Source organism: Galeopterus variegatus, unplaced genomic scaffold, assembly GCF_000696425.1.
Source record: "Galeopterus variegatus unplaced genomic scaffold, G_variegatus-3.0.2 Scaffold470, whole genome shotgun sequence".
Lineage (NCBI taxonomy): Eukaryota > Metazoa > Chordata > Mammalia > Dermoptera > Cynocephalidae > Galeopterus > Galeopterus variegatus.
In genome coordinates this window covers 178,064-202,260 of record NW_007726581.1, presented here as the reverse complement: position 1 = coordinate 202,260, position 24,197 = coordinate 178,064, and the positions used below count along the sequence as shown (strand labels likewise).

General features: G+C 37.7%; 1 protein-coding gene across 1 annotated transcript in view; it reads left to right on the top strand.

Annotated features, from left to right (window-relative positions):
* Positions 1–4,984: 4,984 nt before the first annotated feature.
* The window catches only part of PROS1 (protein S (alpha)), a 75,742-nt gene continuing 56,529 nt past the window's right edge, over positions 4,985–24,197 (top strand). The window contains exon 1 of the mRNA XM_008569154.1: positions 4,985–5,326. Coding sequence (XP_008567376.1) covers positions 5,047–5,326 — 280 coding nt within the window. The 5' untranslated portion in view covers positions 4,985–5,046. The remainder of the gene's footprint in view (positions 5,327–24,197) is intronic.

The following is a 24,197-nucleotide window of genomic DNA, read 5'->3' as shown; positions in this document are numbered from 1 at the left end:
ACGTTCCTCCCTGGCGCGGAAGGCCCTCCCCAAGCACCGCCTGTATTTCGCTTCTCCAATCATCGATTGCGGGTCCGCGGTGGGGGCCTCCGTGTGGCTGAAGAAGCCTGGCTCCCCGCCCCTGCCCGAAGGGAGGGAGGGGAACGGGGAGGGGTCTAGAGGCAGGAGGCGGAGCTCTGGGGAGTTCTCGTAACTAGGCAACCGGAGCGTTCAGAGATAAGCCAAGGGATCAGGGACAAATCTCAGGCAAGGGCTATCTTCATATTCATCCAAAATGTGGTTGTCAGCCTAGAGCGCTGCTCCTCAGTCTGTCTCCAATATCCCCCTCAGGTATTGTCGTGGGTGGGTTTGTTTTGTGATGCTGCGGGGCTGGGGATCCTCTGGGATTCCGGCAGACTCAGGCTGCACAACTACAGGAGCAATCCCTTGACGCAATAATTAAAAGTTAAGGACAAGGGGAAAACTCGTTTACCCAATTGTCTTAATAGTTCTGATGACAGTGACGTTTTAATCTCTACAATGTTTAATGCTGTTTGTTACACAAAATGTGAAATGGAATTGTATATTTGTTGTGGAAGAGATATGATTACAAAAGAAGTACATGTTCTTTGTAGAAAATATAAAAAACACCAGAAAAGAACAAGTTAAAGATCTCACACCCACTGCCCAAATATAACCAGTGTTAACATTTTGATGTATGTTCTTTCCAGGATTTTTAGATACCTAGATTGATGGCTATTTGATTTCTGCAAGATGGAGATTGTGATTCGCTGGCTGTTTTTAAATGTTTTACTTTTTTATTCGTTTATGTATTTTTTATTTTTATTTTGTTTCTTGGCAGCAGCTGGCTGGTAAGGAGATCTGAACCCGCGACCTTGCTGTTATAAGGCTGTGTTCTAACCAACTGAGCTAACCTGTCAGCCCGAGTGCTTTGTTATTTTTTAAAGAGGTATGTAATATCTGCATTTCTTTTATATTCGTTGGAGAAAAAAATATGACAAATATATTCTTGTAGGGAAAACATGCATGATGTGTAGGAAACTTTGTGTCCATTCAATTTCTATTTAAAAATATTCTTTCAAATCCTGGTAAAAGGAAAGAGAGCACTGGGAATCCCAGTGTATTCAGGAGAAAATAATGGTTTGGGACTAAGATAGACCTAGATTTTAAGTTACTCTCTGCCCTTTATTAACGCATGCAGCTCTAATTCAAATTCATATACATTTTATACAGCTTACTGTCTCTGATCTTCTGTACCCTGTAGGAGAGAAAAGAGGGTTTTAATAGCTTTACTCCCCATCATAAAGGGGGAGTAAACTTCCCCTTTATAACACTCCTATAACAAAAGACAGATTAACAGGAGAAAAGTATAAGAAATATATTTAATCAAAATTCTACATGGCACGAGAGCCTTCTAAATGAAGACCCAAAGATAGAGGGAAAACTATGCATACATATGCTTAGGTTCTATGAAGAATGTACAGCCGTGTAGAACTGTGATTGGACCAAAAGGGTATGACCTAATGGGAATAGACTAAGTGAGGGAAACCCAGAAGGCCTGTCTGTTCACCTTCTTCTTGGTCTCTCTGTGTAGCATTTCTTCCTCCCAAGTATGGAGCAGGACCCTTTCTGGAATGATTCTTATGACCGACTATCAAACAATTTTTTGGTTTTTTTTTAATGGCCAGCTTTTACCCCAAAAGAGGGGAAGGTAAGAGAAATATTTTAGTTTACACTGTTGGCTTTGGGGAAAAGTGGTTCTGGTTTCTATGACCTGCCACGAGAAAGAGGAATTCTAGTTGCTATGGCTTGCCTTAAAGGATGAGGGGTGAGAGACAGGAGGGCAGGAGAAGGTAAGAGAGAAACTTTGCTTCTGAGGTTGCTTCCAAGGCCTTTAGTTTGGTGTTTAATTTGGTGCCCAACAACTCCATCTGTAAAAGAGGAATGAAAGTACTTACTTTGCGGGGTTGCTAAGATGATGAAATGAAAGAAATAAAACTCAAGCGCAACTTCTGATAAATAACAAATAGCATCTGTTGTTGTCACTTGTCCTGTACAGATTTAAGGCACACATCCTTCTACCTCTAATCTCTATGGTGGGGTATAGGGGGGCAGGGATTAAAGGCCACAATTCTCCCTTAACTACAAACCAGACTAATACTGTTTCTGCTGACTCTTTACTTTCATGACCCATGTATCAGTCCATTTCTGTTGCTTTTAACAGAATACCTGAAACTGGGTAATTTATAATGAAATGAAATTTATTTCTTACAGTTTTGGAGGCCAAGTCCACAGTCCAGGGAACATACCTGGTGAGGGCCTTCTTCTGTATGGGAACTCTCTACAGGTTCTCATGGTTACCAGGGTGTCACATGGCATGAATGGGATGAACAAGAGAAAGAGAACCTTCTCACTGGCTCTCCTTGTAAAGCCATCAGAACCACTCCCATGACCAACCATTAAACCATCAACCCATTACTCCAAGAACGGGATCAATCCATTCATGAGGGCAAGGTCCTCGTGATCTAATCACCTCTTTTTTCTTTTTTTCCCTCCTGGCTGGCCAGTACAGGGATAGAACCCTGGATCTTGGTGTCGTCAACACCCCGCTCAGTTGGTTAACTGAGCTAACTGGCCAGCCCTCAATCACCTCTTAAAGGCCCCAACTTCTATCACCATATTGAGGGTTAAGTTCCAACATGGGCTTGGGGAGACATTCAAACCACAGCAACCCACTTTCTTAAACTAGTGGTTCACAAACTCTAAAGCTCTTTTGTTGCTGTTCATTCTTTTATCCATTCACTATGATTGAGCTTCTGTCCCATCAAACTACTCAGAACATGTTTTTTGGATATAAGTTATGTCTTTCCAATTGCCAAATCAATTCTCTACTCTTTTGCATCATTTAATATATTTGATACAGTTAACACTTCTAAAACTGTCTTGCCTTGGCCCTTCACAATTATGCACTATTCTGGTCTTCTTCGGATGTCTCTGGCCATTCCTTCTTTCTAAATGCATTCTCTAAGATCTGACCTTATTCTTCTGCTTTCCTTTTTCAATTATCTCTTGGATAATTCTATTATTACTTCTGTGCTTGAAGGATCTTACTATGTGTATATTTCTCACGTATTTCTGGAAGCATACTCGATACCATTTTCCCCAAAAATATACTCAACACCAGCTCTATTTCATGACTTCTGTAGTGATACGTTACTAAACATTTCTGGACTTAGCTAAGTTGACTGGCCTGGTGGAGTCAGACAAACCAAGAAAAAAGAGTATTTAAAAGAGGGAGGGGTCATAGATATTTAGATGGTCCCTGAATTACAATGGTTCAATTTACGATTTCAATTTAAGATTTTTCCAATTTATCATGGGTTTATCAGAATATTAAATGCATTTTCAATTTAGGATATTTTTGGTTTATGATGGGTTTATTGGGATATAATCCCATCCTGAGTTGGGGACCATCTGTACTCAATAATTCCTTTTTGAATGAGTTGAAGGGGTTCAGAACATGCCACCCCCGAATCTGCCACATTGGTATCTGGATTATTTTGAGCAAAAGGCAATCAAGAACCAGCAGAAGCAGAGAAAGCTTTTTACTTTCCCCTTAACTGCTTAAAATAAAGTCCAAATTTCTTCTTTTGTAAAGGAAATTTACATTTATAAATAAAATTTCCATTAGCAAATGTACCTATCTGTACTAGGAGGACAGCTCCTCTCAGAGACAACTTTTATTGCCTGAGAAACTAGAAACTCTTACCTGCCATAACAAGGCAATCTTTATTAACCATTCATTTCCTCCCCTTGCTTTCCCTTATTTTGCCTCCTCTCTTCTTCCCCCAGAAGGCTCAAAGGAACCCCGATTCCTTTCCACATCTCAGGATGATATACTAGGGTATTTCAATATATTTATGGAAAAATTCACATCATCTTTCAATTCTATTTTTCCATGAAATACCCGCTTATGTCTCAATCATCTAGCCATCTCGTTGAGTCTCATATTTTCGTGAAACTTTCATGCATACATATGTAGTTAAATACTGTTTCCTCCTGTTAATCTATCTCATGTCAATTGAATTCTTGGACCAACCACAGAACCCAGAAGGATAATAAGAAGCATTTTCTCCCCTACCGATTGAATGAGAATTTTTCAACTCATGTTCTTATCAGAAAAAGCGACTCTAACATTAACAGACTTCCATCCAGCTGGATCACAGAACCATAAAAAGCTAGAGCTAAAAGAGACCCCTGAAATACCATCACCCTATTGAATTTCACTCACACACAGAAAATCAATTGATATTTCATTTGGACGGAAATGCTCAAAGTAACAATAGTAAATATGCATTAAGCATTACTATTTAACAAACACTAATTGCTTTATATGTTATCTCTTGGAATCCTTACATCAACACTATGAACACCTACTATAATCCCCATTTTACAGACGATACAACTGAGGCTTAGGGCGGTTAAGCAATTTACTTAAAGTTGTACAACTAGTAAGTGGCAGAGTATTATGATTATTCAGGTAGGTTAGCTTCAGAGGCAGCCTTAATCATATTTCAAATGTGTATGCTTAAGAACAAAAGCGGAAAACAAAACTATTTTGCAGGTGATGATTTGATACATTTTTCTATAGTGTGTGGGGTTTTTTTTTAACAGCATAAATACAAGACCAAAACAAAAATGTGGATGATCAAAACGATCCCATTTTCTTCCATTATCTCTGTTCTCTGAAGTCTTCCGAAAGTCCTCATTGGCGTCTAGGTTTTGGTTAATATCCCCATCGCCAAATGCAACCTCTCACTATTCCTCCTTCTAAGCCTGAAGATCCTGTTTTCTGAGTCCTCCAAGTTCTCTTGGCCACTCAGCCTCCCGCCCCAACTCGCTGGAGGTTTTTACTGCGTTTCTTTCCCCTTCCCGTTCCCCTCCTAGAAACTTCACATTCTGGAGAAAGGAACTTGGGAACGGGGTTTACAAGGCCTCCAACACTCTCCCTGAGCCCTTCCCCCAGCTCCGAAAAGCTTCCTGGAAATGTCCTCGTTATCACTTCCCTTCTGGGAGCGGGCGGTCCCCTCCGCCCCTGGCTGTTCCGCTGGCGCCCGCAGGCTCGCAGGCGCCGCCGCGCCACAGTCCTCCGAGAGCGGCGCCCCGGCTCCCAGCTTCGCTGCCCGCCGAGCGCTTAGGTCCCCGCCGCGCCGCGCCACGGTCCCCAGCCGCGCCCCCACCCGCTTGGCGATGAGGGTCCTAGGGGGGCGCTGCGAGGCGCTGCTGGCGTGCCTCGCCTTAGTGCTGTCCGTCTCGGAGGCAAATTGTGAGTAATCGGTAGCGTCTTGTCTTCTCCCTTCCCCAGCCCTGGCGACTGAACTGTGTGTCCTGGTTGGTAGGATCTTCTTCTCTGGCGCTGCAGCCTCCTACAAGTTTCATGTAAGTCCCAGCACCACCCAAGCCGTTGGAAGCAGCCCTGGATCTAGCGGGCAGGGTTATGGTGGGGTAGGTCATTATTTTCCTTGCTGTGAGAATCGTATGTTGCCTGAAAGACAGATGCAAGCATCCGGGTGACACTAAGTATCAATAAAGGAATTCGAACGTTTACCCGCAACAGCTGAGGCTCCCAATCAGAGGACAAGGATGAGCGGATTCCAGTGTAGGAGTGGGAAAGAAACGGCAACCACTGTGTGTTCCCTCTGTACAAGCGCCTGTCCCCAACCTGCACCCCTCCTGCAACCTACCTCCCTTTTGCAATTTCTGAACTTTGAACTTGGTTTGCTTGTCTCACATTGACAAACGAACTGTTTTAGAATGACAGAGGGTTTGTATAGCAGATATTTTCTAAGCTTGAAATCAAAAGGACTGTTAAATACTGTATTATATTTCTCAGGTCATTTTGTACTGAAGATTTTCGACACTAATCTAAGATGATGGCATGGATTCTTTGTATTTTATCTTTGCATTTCCAGTTCTTTATCTTCGCGTGCCTGGATTAAAGGCAGGATATTGAGTGTTCTCTAAAAACTACATACGGTATATGAAGGCATTTAGCACATTTTTGTTGTCAGTTAATTTGCTTGTTTTGTAACGTTTATGTTCATTGATTAACAGTGCTTTCTTGTGCTAAGTTTTATTCTAAGGAATTGGCATGGGACAAATAACCCTGAATTACAAACAACTTCTAGGATGCCTAGAACTCCAAAGTAAACTTTTTAAAGATGGTCATTTCAGGAGAATTAAATAGGAATTTTCCACTACTTTTTATCAATTACTGATCAGGATGAATGAGGTATTTTAAAATTCTAATTTCAAGGCTAAAATATTATTTATTTATATATTAAAGAGCTACAACTGCAAAACTTCAACATTCAAACCCCTATCATTAAGCCAATATGTGACTACATGCACTAAAGGATTGCCTATATGGTTTGTTAAGACAGTAAAATATTTGCTTGGTAACTAGGGTTTTGGAGAGGAGAGAGAGGCAGAAGTGGCTTGCCACATTTACTGCTTGTCATCACAGGAATTTGCTAGGCCCTTTCTTTTTGTAGAGATTGTTACATTTTGACTGAATCTAGGCCAAAGTAAAAATTATGTGTGTGTGTACTTGTATTATAAAATGTAGAGAATTACACTTATTATCTGAAGGGTCTTCAAAAAGTTCAGGGAAAGATTTGTATTATCTTTTAATTCTGTTTTTCCATGAACTTTTTGAAGTGCCCTCATATTTAAATAATGAAAGAATAGATAAATTAATTCTACAAGTATATCACATAAATAATAGTTGCCTTCGTAATGCTTTCATTTAAAAAATTTTGGCTGCTTAATTGGATTAAAAATTATCTCTAGTTTACTGACGAGGGAATTTAGGTAGAGATGGGATGTTTTACTCCATAAGATTTTGAATTTGCGTTATAATAAAACTCTAAATACTTCATTGTTATTCATTGTTAGTCCATAGAAATATAACTGCTATTTAAAGAAAAAAGTTTATAAATCACAGTTTTATTTTTGAAAGAGTTGTTAGAAATAATCAAGTTCAAATTCTTCATTTTAATAATAAATTGTTCTGAGATGTTAATTGACTTCCTGGATATTGTATATAATGTGTGTGTGTGTGTGTATATATATACGTAATGAGGTTTAATATATATATGAGAGAGAAAGAGAATCTATACATACTGTCTACATATTTTAATTATTTCCCACTAAGGGCTTGTGGTGAAGGGAAATAGGAGAAACGGGATGTCCATTTTGTCTATGCTAATTTGACCTTATCCAGACTTCCCCTTCTGGGTAGGTGCAGTTCAAGCCTGGACATGACTGATTCATATTTTCTTTCTCTTTTTTGTACCCTCTCCCTTCCTTCTCTGACTATTCCTTTCACTATTTATGTCTTTGTCTTTTCTTAAGTTCTCTCTATTTCAAAATGCAAAATGTTTCACTAATGGAGAGATCTTATGAAGGTTAGGTTACAGTTGGGGTTTGTGTTAGAAGCGTTAGAGACAGTTTCTGGTATACAGCAATGACAACAGCAAACCCTATGCCATACTCTCCTACCATTAATTCTATGCTAGTAATGCTTTTCATATAGACCTTTTCTGTCCAGAAAGTTTAATATCCTCTTTATAGTTCACGTGATCTATGTAAGTATTTAAACCTTCAAAATATTATAAGAAGCCTGATAATACATACAGTTGTCCCTTGTTATCCATGGGAGGTTGGTTCCGGTACCTCTTGCTGATACCAAAATCTGCAGATGCTCACCTCCCTGACGTCAAATGGTGTAGTGTAACGGTACCTCAAAAAGTTCGTGGAAAGATAGAATTAAGAGATAATACAAATTATCTTCCATGAATTTTCTGAAGATGCCTCGTATTAGCGTGTGACCTGTGCACATCCTCCCGTGTACTTTAAATTATCTCTAGATTACTTATAATACCTAATACAATGTAAATGCTGTGTAAATTGTTGTTATACAGTACTGTCTAGGGAATAATGACCAAAAAAAAGTCTGTACGTGTTTAGTACAGATGCAGTTTTTTTTTCCCCCAAACATTTTCAATCCTCTGTTGGTTGAATCCAAACATGGGGAAACTACAGATATAGAGGGCCAATTGTATACTAGTATTCGTTAGCTATGAGCAACAGTGATGAATTCTTGCTAATGAAAGAGAAAGAGAGAGAGAGAGGAAGGAAGGAAGAGGAAGGGAAGAAGGAAAAGTTGAGTGGATTTATTGGAAGGCTACTGAACGGCACACTGACACACTGAACAACCAGGCCTAGGGAAGCCAGGAACTTGAGCATTTAGGTGATCTATATACTGGGAACACAAGTGACAGGACTTTAGGAGCTAACATCAGATGACTAAGTTCTAACTGCCTTCTAGTCCTGTGTATCTGCTCATAATTCAAATTTCTAGGACAGCCTCATCCTTTTGGCTTAGCCTGGCTCTGGAGTCCTGTGATTCACAGCTCACTAGAATCAATTAGAGTGTCAGGACTGTTCCCACAAAGGAATGGATGCTAGGAAAGAAGCAGGAACAAGAAAAGTCTACACATTCTAATTATTCGCTGTATAGCATATACACATGCTGTACTTTTCATTATCCATTTGAAAATATTTGCTTAACATAATGCACATAACCACTGTACAGCAGAAACTACCCCCTCCTCAATAAGTGCCAGTCACTATAACCAGAGGAAGGTCTCAAGCCCACCATTTTCTAGTTTAGTATTAACAGGTGAGGGCCATGCTTCCTCTAGTTCTGTGCTATACTTTATAAATGAAATGATACATTGTAGTGTACCAACACATCCTATATGCCAGAAAAAGACAAGCAAGGGAATAGACGTAATGGCTTTAGGGCTTGCCTGTGTCTCTTGGTTATAAACATGACCTGTATTTATGACTCTTTCACTACGTTTTCACATCTCTCTTACGCTCAGGAAACTCTTCATGCTTGTGTATGCTCAATCAGATGACCCACATCCTTATTTGGGAAGAAACTGAGCCCTCGTTCCTACCTGTGGATGGTGCATCCATTACTTCTTTTACTATTTCTACTGTGTACAGTACGCATCCTGAAAGAGCACTATTCCTTCTAATGCTGATTTATATATGGCAGCAACACCATTTTTCCTTGATTATTGTTATCATTCCAGCATAATCCTCTTAATTCTTTTTTTATTTTTATTTTTTTGCTGTGGCAGGCCTTAGCTACTGCTGGCCAGAGACTTTATTTATTTTTTTAAATTTATTTTATTTATTGAATCAAAATTGATTATACATATTTTTGGTGTTCAACATTGATATATGTTGATCAAATCAATATTACTAGCATATATATTGTTACAAATTGTACTTATTCTTTATGCCCCTTGTCCAGTCTCTCCCCTTCTCCCACTCCCTCCCTCCTTCCCACTCTAGTCACCCTAGATTTCTTCTCTGCTGAAAAAATAATAGTTACTCTGTTAATTTGTTGCTTAGATAATCTGTCCAATGCTGAGAGGTGTGATCAGGTCCCCTAATATCATAGAGCAGATGCTTCTTCTGTCACTTTGAAATGGGCTTTGTGGAGAGAGACATCCTCTTCTTTTCTTTATCTCTGCTGGTGACTCTCCTTGTGTGAATGCACTCCAGTGATTGGCAGACCATCGGCATGGTGGTTGTGGTGTCTAGCCACTTTTGCGGCAGCCATGGTTATTGTGGTGGCTGTGGTGGGCCACCCACATGGAGGTGATATTTTTGGCATGCTCCTTGGCACTGTCAGTGTGCCTGGTTGTGGGGTGCGTCTGGTCCCCTTCTCCATGCCTCTGGTCCCCAGGCAGGCCCTGGGGTGCTGGCAGTGTGCCCGGTTGTGGGAGGAGGGTTCAGTCTCCTTCTCCATGACTTAGGTCCCCGGGTGGGCCCCGAGGCACTGGTGTGGTGTGCCTGGATGTGGGAGTGGGGTCCGGTTCCCAGATCCAAGCCTTCGGTTTCTAGGCAAGCCCCAAGGTGATGGTGGTGTGCCTGAGCTGGAACTAATTTTTTGTCCTTTGCTTACTCCTAAAATGGGGGAACTTCCTGTCGGAACCAGTACTTGAGGTATATGGTTGAGTTAAATTGCTGTTTTGCTTCTTTTTCCCTAGGGAAGGCTTTTTGTGCAGCTCAGGGTTTAACGATTGACCTTATAGGTACTTCCAGCTCTTCAGAGAGCCGGTGGATCTGGGTTGTATAGAATCTCTTACCTGGGCCTGAGTTTTTTCATCAAACTGCACCCCATGCAATTCTGCATTTCCAACCAGTCTCCTCTGAGTGGTCCTGCACTGATTGCAGGGTGGATCAGCTGTCCTTGCTGTGTCCCTGTGTTCTCCCAGTGGGCCTGTCTCCCCCACCACCCATGCTCCAAACACTCCCCATGGGACAGGCCATGCGCTGGTCCCTTGTGATGACTCACCAGCCTTTGAATGTCTCCCCTTTTTTTCAGTTGTTCTGGCTCCTCACTCCTACGTGGGCCCATGGGAACCCTATTACTGGTCTTGCTGTCCTGGGGGCCACCAAAGCCCTCTTCTCCCCTGCTGCTTCCAAGCAACGCCATCTGAAGGGCACAGCTGTGGCTTCTGCCGGCTCCTGCTCCATGTGTTCATCACCTTCAGCCTTAAAGCAGCTGCGGCCCAAACACTCAGAGCAGTTTTTTCTTTCTCTCATCATGGTTTCTCCCACCTTCATGAACTCCGTAGGTCTCTCCTCTTCCCCTGAGCTACAGCGGCCCCAATTTGGCTGATGTTACATTTTTATAGTTGCAAATTGGTTGATTTATGGGAGAGTGATGCTGGAGACTGTCTATTCTGCCATCTTGACTGAAATTCATTTTTTTTTTTTTTTTAAACAGCAGTAAAGTACTTCAAATAGCTACATAGCAGTCTCAGCTTCTAGTTCAATGGAAAATATATTAGGTCCCCTGGTGACTACATTCCTTCTTGGTTTCCAAATTTCTGGATAAGCAGAACCCCATTGTGAGGAAAGAATGCAAAAGTATTTAACAGGTCACTGTATTAGTTTCCTAGGCCTGCCATCTCAAAGTACCACCAACTGTATGGTTTAAACAACAGAAGTTTATGGTCTTCCAATTCTGCAGGCCAGAAGTCTGAGATCAAGGTGTCTGTCTGCATGGTCAGTTCTTTCTGAGGTCTATGGGGAGAATTTATTCCATGCCTTTCTCCTAGCTTCTGGTAGCCTCAGATGTTCCTTGGCTTGTGGATGGTGTTCTCCGTGTGTCTTTACATCGTGTTCCCTCCATACACATCTATTTGTGTCCAAATTTCCCCTTTTTATAAGGACACTGGTCAGATTGGATTAGTACCTTCCCTAATAACCTCATCTTTGTTGATCATATACAAAGACCCTATTATTCACTGGTACTGGGAGGTAGGACTTCAACATCTTTTGGGGGATACAGTACAACCCGTAACAGTCATTAAACGTTGAATCATGTCAAGTACTTCTTTTTACAATCATTCCTGACCTGTATATTTTGGCTTAAGAAAAACAGTACTATGTATTAATGATTGCTCATATAAAGAACACACTTTTTTTTTTTTTTTTTACCACATTTTGGAAGGTAGGGCTGTATCACGAAGGGGAGTGACTGAGCCTTCAATAATTAAGTAATAAAGCCAGTCCATCAGTCCATAAGGCTAGCTCCTTCCAGATACTAGGATATAAAATAAGACAAGTGAAAACTGTGATAATCATCCCACTGATTATTTCCTCAATTGTGATGTTAATTCCTCAGTTAAAGGTAATGTTGTGTGGCTTGTCATAAAGCACTGAGTAAGCCTACCAGTAGTGGTGCTGACAGAAAAATTAAATCCAAATACAGAATAAATGCCTCTACCTGTAAGTACACATTGCTGTTCTGCCAGGATAGAAGAACCCTAATTAATCAAGCAGGTATCAGATTGGACTTTGCAATACATCCAGTTTCCAACAGCTCAAGGAATAGCAACTTTGCTTGCAATTTTGGTGTTTTTATTTTAGTAGTGAGAACCTTGTGGGCCTTGGTGAGGGAAAGTCTGTGGCTGAGTCCATGTGTGTATCCTCCATTCCTGCCACTATGGCTGCTTTTGTGAGTATTGAACAAACATTGGAGAGTGACACAAAATGGCAGCCTGATGGCCATATGTGAACCACAGACTTGTATGTTTGACCCTAATGGCATTTCAAAAATCACAACATTTTATGTAAAAATTTGGTTTTATATATTCTCTTGAAAAACAAGTAAAAGAAGATCTGGCAACGCTGGTCCACATTCCAACATGGTAAGATTCTACCGGAGCTGATTCAGAACTGCCTTCTTTGGATAGAATATACCATCACTAGTTTGCCGCAATGCCAAGCATCCCCTACTGTCTTTCACCAAGTTCTCTTCTTTTATGTTACCTACTTGACACTTTTTAGATTTTTGCCTTTGTGACCCTTGCACTAGATTGTCTTGAGAAGAAACACAACTGATAGTCATTAAGTAGGTAATTCTGTCCCCATTATTATTAAGAACTTCTCTAGTGTGTGGCTTTCTCATGAACGTTCACCTGGAACACAGCTATTCTCAGCTCTGGGCCAATTCTTGCCCAAATCTAGCTCTTTACCAGTCCCTGAACAACTGGACAGACCATTTGCAACCATTCAGGAAGTAGAATAGATCCTGGTCTCAGGAAATTTCTCATTCTAGACAAAGTGGACAAGGAGAAATACTGCTTATATGTCTGCCTATTGTGAGAGGTTTGTTTCTCCAGTGCCTCTCAGGGCCAACCCTGAGAGAGGCTGTCATTTCTTCCTTCATTTTTGGCTGTAGTTTTATAGCAGGTCAACTAGTGGCTCATACTGCTGTACCACACAGAAGCATCTATAAACCAGAGATTTCAGTCAGTTGGTCATAGGTCTTCCCTCACGAGGCATTAAGGGAGGCCAAGGGAGGAGGAGAAGTCAGGAGGTGAGAAACCTGCATAGGCAACTTAGTTAAGTCTTTAAGCTCATCCTGTTTATACCATTTGAGGATGGTTTGTGTTGTCACAACTAAATTTATGGCTGGATGGAAAGGACAGCCTCCAATTTGTGATGAGTGGTTCAACTCACATGGTTACCAAGTATCCTGTGGTCAGATCTTCAGACTCTACTCAAGTCCAAAAAGAAGCCAAGAGCAGTTTCTCAAAAGGGTATTAACTACTTGCTGACAGAAATATGACTTGCTCACAGATCATAAGGATCTCTACTAAAGTCTTCTTTTGGGACATGCTACAGTCTCTAAAGAAGACCCCACTGTCCTATGGAAAATTTGAGCACAATTGGATCTGATGGATCATTGGCTGAGCTAAATGAAAGACTGCTTGAATTGAACTTTGAGCTAGCTAGAGAGCATTCTTTTATTCTGGTTCCCATCTACATTTGGCAGCTTTTGGACTCCTATGGTAAATAGTCAGAATAGAACACCTAAAAATGGAATATGCCTCAAAAATAAGAGGTCCATCAAAATTTATTCTTCCCCCTTAGTGGTGGACACTCAGGTATATAACAACTTGCCTCACGATTGGGCAGGAATATTCCAACAAGGCCAAATTGTTGCTGAATATAGTCCACTGCTCTCAGGCCTGTGGAAGAAACTACAGTTTGCGATTTGAGTCTGATTAGGCCTATAGCTAGATGGTTTTAGGACAGAATTCTACTTATCAACTGACCATCTTAAGCCTCAGTTCTAACCATCGTACTTTAGATCTTAGATGTTTTGCTTCCCCCAAAGGCCAATATCTGATACAGATTGAGTAACCCAAATCCAAAAATCTGAAATCCAAAATGCTACAAAATTCAAAACTTTTTGAATGGAGACATGATACTCAAAAGAAATGCTCATTGGAGCATTTTGGATTTCAGATTTTCAGATTTGGGGTGCTCCACTGGTAAATATATAATGCAAATAGTCCAAAATCTGAAAAAAAATCCCAAATTGGAAACACTTCTGGTCCCAGGCATTTCAGATAAGGGATACTCAAACCATAATCACTAAAGGTTTTTGGAATCTCTTTCCTTAGTGCAATTACTCAGGTAAAATATTTTATTTTGCTTTGGAGAAACTATGAGAAAAGTTTACAGTAGGAAAACTGTACAAACAAGGATACAAAACTGTTACAGAAGGATGATTCTTCAAGGGCATTTCTTCTGTCCTTCATTCAAGAGGTTCTGGATCAGTCAACTGACTCAAGTTTGGTAATTAAGGAGAGGTGATGATTTCTTTGTATTGTGACCAAAATATGCCTCTATTTGCTACCCCAGGAAGTTTTTGTGTGAAACACTCAATGAAGAATTTTGTGGGTTGTCTGTCCATCTCATTCTATTGAGATCTCTGTTTCTTAATTTTTCCTCCAAGATTTGATCACTACATACACCCTGATTTTCATTCAGGCTGCTACCTATGCTTAGCCACCCCAGTTTATTTTCATTCCACTTCAGATCTGGAAGCTCATTTCCATTGCAACCCCTCCCAACAGCATAATTGATCTGGGGAGAACAGCTGGTAAAATGCTTTTCCCAATAATCTGTTTTTCATGGTATTGGTGAAAATATATTCTTCTCTTTATATTGGGGAGTAGGATGGATGAGGGAGGAGAATGAATAGGCAGGAGCTACATAAAAGAATCAAGCCAGAATTTCTGTCTCCTAGTCTTTGTGAATTCTTTCTGTTACATTATGGCAAGGAATGTCTGGCTTTTCAGTATTATTTAGTGTGTGCCAAGGTCTGGTCTAGGGTGGCATTAGCCAACCAAGCCAACTGTTAGAACTGAAGCTGGCAGCCCTAGCTAGCACATGGAATGAAAGCAGTAATATTAATACATTCAGCCTAACTCAAAATTATTTTTCAAATTTATGATTTTTTGTATTAGTTTTGTATTCCTGTATAACAAATTACCACAATTTAGCAGCTTAAAATAACACAATTTATTATCTCACAGTTTTGTAGGTCAAAAGTCCAGTTACAAATCCAGGGAAACTGCTCAGGGTCTCACCAGGCTAACATCAAGAATTTGGTCATGGCTGAGATCTCATCTGAATCTTGGGATCCTCCTTCTTGTAGGCTCATTAGTTATTGGCAGAATACAGTTTCCTGCAGCCTCAGGACGGAGGCCCTTAGCTCCCGAGGCCTCCCACCATTGCCACAGCGTGGCTTTCTCTACAACACGGCAATATGCTTCTGCAAGCGTTACCTCTATTTCTGAGGTCCGAACTTGACATACAAGTCTTATAATCTGGAGGCTTCCCGCATTATCTCTACTACAACTGATCTTTCCTGCCCCTCTTCACAAAAAGTGTCTTTCTCTGTTCCCTCTCCACTATGGACTTTTCACATGCTATTCATTTTGTTTGGAAGACTATTTATTTATCTTTATTGTCCTCCCCTAATTATCCCAGGTGATCTGTCCAAAGGCTACTCACACTTTAGGATCTTTATGCAAGATTTTGTTGCTTTGTTTTAGAATCATGCATTAGAGTGTGACAAAGCTTTCTAAAGTTTCTGTTTCCTTATTTACATTAAAGGATAATTTAAAAAAAAATTAAAAATTATTATAATGCAATACCACAAACTATTTTATGTCAAAAAATTAGACAACTTAAAGGAAATGGCCAAATTCTTAGAAACACATCTATACCAAAACTGGCTTACTGAAGATATATTTGAATAGATACATAACAAGTAAAAAAAAAAAATACTTTATTTTTTTGGTGGCTGGCTACTGATATAGGGATTGAACCCTGGACCTTGGTGTTATCAGCCCTATGCTCTGACAAACTGAACTAACTGGCCAGCCCTTAAAATGTTTTTAATTAAAAGTCTGTCCACCAAGAAAAACCCAATTCCAGATAATTTCATTGCTGAGTTGTAATATAAAAATAAAAACAAAAAAATAAAAATAAAAACAAATCATTCCTACATAATACCTTCCAGAAAATAAATGTGGAATAAACACTTTCTAATTCAATCTTTTTTTTTTTTTTCCTTTTTGTCTTTTTTCGTGACCGGCAACGGATCGCAACCCTGGCTACTCACACTTTAGGATCTTTATGCAAGATTTTGTTGCTTTGTTTTAGAATCATGCATTGAAGTGTGACAAAGCTTTCTAAAGTTTCTGTTTCCTTATTTACATTAAAGGATAATTTTAAAAATTATTTGTCAATTGCTATTCTTTAATATTTGAAAAAATTATTTGCGGCTTCCTTTTTTTTATTTTAACTCTTTCGCTTTATAGATTACTTTATTCAAGGAATAAACATGAAGTACTCTGCTTTATCTATTTTATATTTGCTTTTATTAGAGTCCTCTGATTTTTACAAATAATAAAAAAGCAAATTACTACAGTATTGAATAACCTCTCTTACTCTCATTAATTTAATTTTTTTATAAATCGTATAGTATTAGGATAAGATAGGCTATGGAGTGATAACACTTTAATCTCTAAATCTCCAAATTAATTTCTAATTTTCCAAATCTCTCTTATTAGCAAAATAAGAGTTTATTTCTTAGTCACGTAAAGTCCAATGTGGTTTGCATAAATCTCTTCCATCTTTAATTATACCATCTGGTACACATGGCCTGTAATGTCCCTGCAAGAAGAGACAGCAGTTGGAGGAGATACACTTTTTCTTAACTGCCTTAGCATGGAAGTGACAAAACTCACTTCTGTTTATAGTTCAAGTAGCCCCCACGGAATATTTCATCAGTATTGTCTCTGTTATGAACATTTTTCCCCCTAAGGTTAAAATTAATGTTTCTTTCCCTAAGAGAAGTATAAATACTTATTGCCTATTTAAGCATTGGTAATATACATTACAAAGTGGGAGTTTAACTATCTGAATAAAATTTGTGATAGAAAGAGGGCATAGATAACTATGCCTACCAACACACCAGCTGGGAACTTAGTATTACATTGAGTTGGCTGTTAATGTTATAGAGTGAAAAAAATGTGACAACAAGCTGATATTGAAATTATTCCTATGGTGAGAACTGTTATTATTTTAAAAATTACTTTGAATAGGAGCTTCAGGTTTGTAAAGTGAAGTCCTTAAAACATGATCTGCAACTCTGCTATTCGAGTGTGGTATGTGGACAACCAGCATCAGCTCTACCTGGGAACTCATTAGAAATAAAGTATCTCTGGCCCCACTCCAGATGTATTGATTCAAAACATGCATTTTAACAACACTGCCAGGTAATTCCTGTCCACATTTAAAGTTTGAGTCATTCTGATAAATGTTCAGTATAAGAAGTGGATAGACATGTGCATGAGTAGCATTAGGGGCAACCAGGAGAGGGGAAGGGGAGATGTCAGAGAAGGGAGGAAGGAAGCTGAGCAACCTGGCAGCTTGTGGAGAAGGTCTCCAGTGAGAAATGACGAGATGTGAGGTGGAGAAGGACTTTTAGAAACGGAGGTTTCAAAGTCTCAACTTTAAATTGCAAAATTTGCTTGAATGTAAACAACTGCAGCCCTTTCCACCACCACCCCTTCCCCTGCCCCCAGTGTTGATTCAAAAAGGGTCAATTTCTCCATGTAAGCTTATTAAGAACACAGAGAAGAGAATAGTTTCCTCAGATGCAAGTGAGATGAAGAGTTTAGTGAAAGCTAACGTACAAAACCAGCAGTGACCATAAGAACCTAAGCTACAAAAGAATGCAGACGTCTTGAAAGACAGTAGAATTTTTATAAAATGTAGGATTGGATTTCATGTCATCATTCGGTGAATTAAAAAGGACAGGGTGACATTTGACATTGATGACACTCAAATGATCTTTTCATTATTAACCTTTGATTGAAAGTAACATTTTGTTAATGCTAAAAGAAAAGAAATGTTGGTGATGCAAAAAAATAATCTATCTTGAGTCTTGTTTTATTGGATGGTACAAATCCTTTTTACCTAATTATTTCTGTTTTATTAGGTTTTATATTACACGTATCTGGGAAATACATTTAAGTAAAAAATTATAATAATGAGAGGGTTGGGCAAGAATTGATTATTTTTAAATAAAAAAGTACTCTATGTAACAAAAAATATTGGAAGGAAATGGATAACATTTTAGTAGTGGGTGTCTTTGGAAAGTAAAGTTATAATGTTATTTATCCCTCGTTTACTTTTTCGAATTACAATATATTAAGCATTATTAACTCTAATATGGGGAGAAACCATTTCTTTAAAATGTTTATTTATATTACGTTATTCTAAATATAGAGATTGAATTATTCAAGCCTGAGGGGAAGTGAAATGATAATTTATCTCTACGGATTAATAGATATCTACAGATGAGTAAAGCAATAGGAACCAGCTCTCCCTGTTTTTAGGCTATCAGCATAAATCTTCATAGTCCTCTTGTCCATTTTTTTGAAATGGACTTTAAAAAGACACATTCAAGAACAATGACTTTTAAGTCTTCATCAAAATGGTAAAACTGTGACTTCCTACATTTATGTAATATTTTCCATCTTTCAAAATGGCACAATTGACATTTTCTCAATGAGTTTTATATCTATTCTGTGATGCACCTTCCCAGGTATAGGAAAATGTTACCTTTACCCTGCGTCTATCTGAAGTTATTATTCCCTCTTTCTCTTTCTATTCATTTTTGAACGTCTTGAAAAAATAGTTTATTCTGGAAATCTCTATTTCCTCTGTTCTCACCCTCCTACTGGTATTGGTGACTGAGAATGTTAATGGTAATCATATTGTTAAACCAACTGTATACATTTTAACTCTCATCCTACACAATACCATAGCAATTATTATAAGTAACTTCTTAGCAACAGTTGGTACTGTGGAAACTTATCTTTTTGAAATTCACTTCCTTTTATGTCTAAGCATTCTCTTCCAATTTTCTTTCTGTCTCTACATATATGTCACTAATTCTGCTTCTGTGCTTTGATGCTCTTGGCTTTCCCTTAAATGTTAGAGTTCCTGGGGTTCCATTTTTTAAAAAATTCTAATTTCTTTTCTTTTATTTTCAACTGACAAGTAAGAGTTGTATATATACTCTGCTCTCCATATCTGTGGCTTCAGCAAGTATGGAATTAATCAACCATAGATCAAAAATGTAGTTAGGCCTACGACGTTTACATCTGTACTGAATATGTACAAACTTTTTTCCTTGTCATTATTCCCTAAATAATACAGTATAACAACTATTTACATAGCATTTACATTGTGTTAGTTATTATTAAGTAATCTAGAAATGATTTAATGTATAAAGGAGACTGTGCATAGGCTGTATGCAAATATGCCATTTTATATTAGTGACTTGAGCATCCACAAATTTTGATATCATGGGGATCCCAGAACCAATATCCCATGGATACTGAGGGGTAACTGTATTCAGGGGTAAAATATGGTGTTTCCATACATGTGTACATTGTGGAATGATCAAATTGGGCTAATTAGCATATCCATTAACTCAAATATTTATCATTTATTTGTGGTGAGAATATTTAAAATCCTCTTTTAGCTGTTTTGAAATATAAGATACATTATTATTAACCTGGGTTTCCATTTAGACCTTCTGGCCTCGTTGGACATCTTTCTCCAGCTTAAACTACTAGCTCTATTCTACTAATTCTCTATCATTTTAAAACTATTCAAAGTAATCCAAGTTTAATGTAATCTAACTTGAAAATATATATATACACTTGCAATGTTTTTATTTCTCTGGCTTCATAGCACATTTTTAATATTGGAAAAATTAACTACCAGCCAAACATTACTAGATATTTGCATGAAACTAATAGCATGAAAGGAAAAGATAAGAGGAATATACAGAGCAAATAACCCCAAAGGAAGTAGAAGTAATTGAAGATGCAGAAGATAACCTTAAAAAATGTATAACTAATATCCTAAATAAATTTGAGAGGATCTGGCACCCATAAAACAAAACTCGGCTGCTATTACAAAGGAAAATTAGAGAACTGGAATAATATTTTCATATTTTAAAAGTTATTTTCATTTAACTTCTTTTTCCTAAGCATTATCCATTGTTTATTCTCTTAGTTGGAATTCATAAGCAATTTATAAAATTCTACAATAATCAGGGTTTTGAGTGAAGAAGTATCAGGATTACAGATTAATTTGGGGGACATTTCATCTTTAAATATTGGGCTTTCCTATCCAGGATTATGATATGAGACATAAGACTTTTTTTTATGTCTTCCGGTAACATTTGATGGTTTTTGCCATATTGATCTTGCACATGACTTACTAAGTGTATTAATTGGCATTACTTCTATGTTGACTGTGCTTCCTTCTCCATTCCTCCCCATGCCCCGAGCCCGTTTGTATTTTCTGACTGGTTTTTGCTGTTGTATAGTAAAGATGTTGATTTTTTAAAAAAATTATTGTCTATCTAAATATTTTTCTATACTCTCTTGTTAGTGCTAATGAATTTTCAGAGGGTTCTCTTGGATTTCACCAGTAGATAATGATTCATCTCCATATGGTAATCATTTGTCTTTGCTATATAATATTTATTGTGTTTAAATATACATAACATAAAATGTACCATTTTAACCATTTTTAAGTGTACATTTCCATGGTATTAAGTACATGCACATCATTGTACAGACATTAATACCATCTCCAGAACTTTTCGTTTTTTCCACCTGCAACTCTATACCCAGTAAATAGTAACTCCTCATTCCCCCATTTTCTCCTGCGCTGGCAACCACCATTCTACTTTCTGTCTCTGTGAACTTGGCTACTCTAGGTACCTCATATAAGTGAAATCATGCAATAGTTGTCTTTTTGTGTCTGGCTTATTTCATTTAGCCTAATGTTTTCAACTTTCGTCCCTGTTGTAGCATGTATCTCTTTATGTTTCTTCAATTATTGCTTAACTAGACATTTAGAACAGTGATGAATGATAATGATGATTTTATGCATTTTTGTATTGATCCTGAGTTTAATGGGTGTATCAATGACGCTTCATTGGCTAAGGTCTCTTTTACTGTTGGTCTTTGTTATGTATTCTTTGTCATGTTAAGGAAGGTTCCTACTCTTTTTAGGTTCCTAGTGCCTTTCCTTTTATTACTTATTTTTCTTGAATCAGGAATGTTTTCTAGTTTTTCCAATGGCTTCTAGACAGTTAACTTGATGTTGTAATCATTATATAATTCCCAGTCATTCTTAAATTTTGATAATAACATCTACTTGGTCGTGTATTTTTTTTAACACACTTTTGTATTAAAGTAGCCAATATTCTATGTAGGCTTTTTTAAAATGACTCATATGTCAGATCAGTTTATATATTTACTTTTCTCTACTGTCTTTATCAGGTTTTGGTTAGTATAACTGTTTTAACTAACAGAAATTTGAAGATCATAGAAGTTAGAGCTGAAACTATGTAGGATACTAAAAAATTGGGCTTTAATTAGAACTAAAATATTATTGATTTCAAATGAGTCCTCTTTCCATATTTTTTTCTTACCTTTATTACCTTTCTTTCTTTTTTCTTTTTCCTTTAGTAACTGTGCACATTATCTTTTGACTCCCTAATTTGAAAGCTAAGGAATTATACTCATCCTCTTTTCTCTAACTCCATCTCAGTTTGACCATAACGTCTTTTTTTTTTTCTCTCCATAAGATTTTAGGATATTGTCTACCTTTTTGGAGCTCCAAAATTTTACTAAAAAATGTCTATCTTTAGAATCATTTTTCCCCCATTTGTCTTGAACAAAAATTAATATACTTTAGAACCTTATGTATTTCTAATGGTTAGGGATTTTAAAATGTTATTATTTTAAATTATTTCCTTTCCTCCGTTGTTTTATCTCTGGAACTTCTGTTATATTGATCCTAGATCTTTTTAGTGTGTCTCAATTTTTTCTTTCAAATTTTCCATTTATTTATCATTTTCCCTATGTAATGGAAGATTTTCTTGACTTTATCTTTCATGTCACTAGGCTGATATTTAGTATGGTCCATTCTATTTCTCAGTCCATCCATCAACTTTTTTATTTCAAAATCATATTTTAGTTTTCTATTTTTTTCTTTTTCACTGCAGCCCACTTTTGTTTTATGGATGGAAAATTTCAAACTGATTTAGGATATTAATTATACATTTTTAAAAAGTTATCTTCTGTGTCTTCAATTACCTCTATTTGGTGGGGTGGGGGGATCAATTCTTATCCATCTCTTTCATGTTGTAAACTTTATGCAAATATCTGGTGATCTTTGGCTGTTAGTTCATATGTTTTAAAGAAAGTCCTAAGTTGATTGGATAAACTAGGTAGCTGCTATGGTGTGCTTCTGTGATTGTTTAAGTCTGTTTTCCTAGTAGGACTTTCCCTTAATCCAGAAGCTCATTATCAGTCCTGTCTAAGTGGGCAGGTGTATCCCGTAGCCATAGCCAGGCTTCTCTTTAGGAGCCTATGTTAAAATAGGGCAGGAGCAATTACCAAGGTAAGGAGATCATTACTTGTTGAAAATAACTCTAATTGCTTAACTGGTGTTCTCCTGCATTGTAACTGATATGAGTTTTGGAGTAACTGGAAATTCTGCTCTTTGTCATCCCAGCTCCACACATGGAATTTTCCCAAGCAATATCATTCCTGCCTTTAGGGAGCAGTTTTCAGATTTTATATTAAAGGCTAAAATCATGGCTTTTTATCTTCTGTAAATGGAAGAGGGAGAGAGGAAGACTCTGGCTACTTTGTTATTTTGAATGGAGTTGTATAATTAATCTGATGCTTATTCTTAGTATCAGTTGATTCTGGAGTTTCTTTGGTGTTAGATGTTTTAAAATTGTATCATACTATATCTAAATTTACTTTCTTTTCACTCATTTGGTTTGGCACTCAGTAGGCCCCCTTTCTGTGAAGATTAGTATTCCTCATTAGCTCTGGAATGTGTTGTACTTTTATTTATATGATAATTTTTTCCTCCATATTCTCTCTTCTCCCTAGAACTCCTACAGAATTGATCCTTTATGACTTTAGCTATCATGTTTTGTATCTTTGAAATTTTATCCTAGGTTTTAGCAGATTTCTTCAATTTTTTTCAACACTTCTGTTTTGACAATCATATTGTAAATTTCTCAAATTTTCTTTTATTTTACTATTGTCCTCTTTCATGGATACATTATCTTAAGTCACTATGATGATATTCATTAGACTTTTGAAAGTTTTTTTGAGGTCTCTGTTTTTTCTCATCACTTTTCTTGGTGTTTCTTTTTTTATGTTGCTGATAGTTGTTAATTTTTTCCTCCATATTTCTGATGGTACTTGGGCATTTCTTCATCCTTAACCAATGGTTTCTAGGTTGGTTTTAGGTAGCAGGTGTGGGTTTCTTCTGCTGTTGTTTATATTGTTCTGGTTTCCTGTTAGTCTTTCTTCTAAGTGGGAGAGTTAGCAGGTAGCTCTGTATACATTTATTAGTTGATTCATTTATGTAGTTAATGTTTATTGGGCCCACTCTGAGTATACTGCTTCATGTACAGTGGGATGGTGAAATCGTGCAGGTGTGTCTTGATGGACTTTCAAATTCATCCCTCTGCTTCTGGTTGCTTTCTCCCACTCTCCCGCTAATGCTATATTAGAACAATCTTTTTGAGGTTTCATTAGGCAAACGTGTTCTTACTTGAGTGTGTATTGGATCAAGTCATCCTCTCCTTTGCTAATTCACCAACAGATTTTCATCAGCTTTCAGCTTGGAGAATTGTTAAAATCACTCTGAAATTTGAAGTCCAAAATCTCATCTAAGTATCTTCTGCATCAGATATAGGTAAAAGATTCAGGTACAATTCATCTTTTTTTTTTTTAATTTTTAAAATTTATTGAATCATAATTGTTTATACATATTTTGGGGGTTCAACGTTGACATATGTTGATCAAATCAATATTACTATCATATATATTGTTACAAATCGTACTTATTCTTTATGCTCTTTGTCCAATCTCCCACTATCCCCCCCACCTCCCTCTCACCACTGATAACCTTAGATTTCTTCTCTCCTTCTGAAAGAGTAATGGTTACTCTGTTGATCTGTGGCCTAGATGATCTGTCCAATGCTGAGAGGTGTGTTCAGGTCCCTCAAAATTATCATTGAGCAGATGCTTCTTCTGTCACTCTTGGATGAGCTTTGTGGAGAGAGACATCTTCTTTCCTTTGGCCTCTGCTGGTGACTCTCTTTGTGT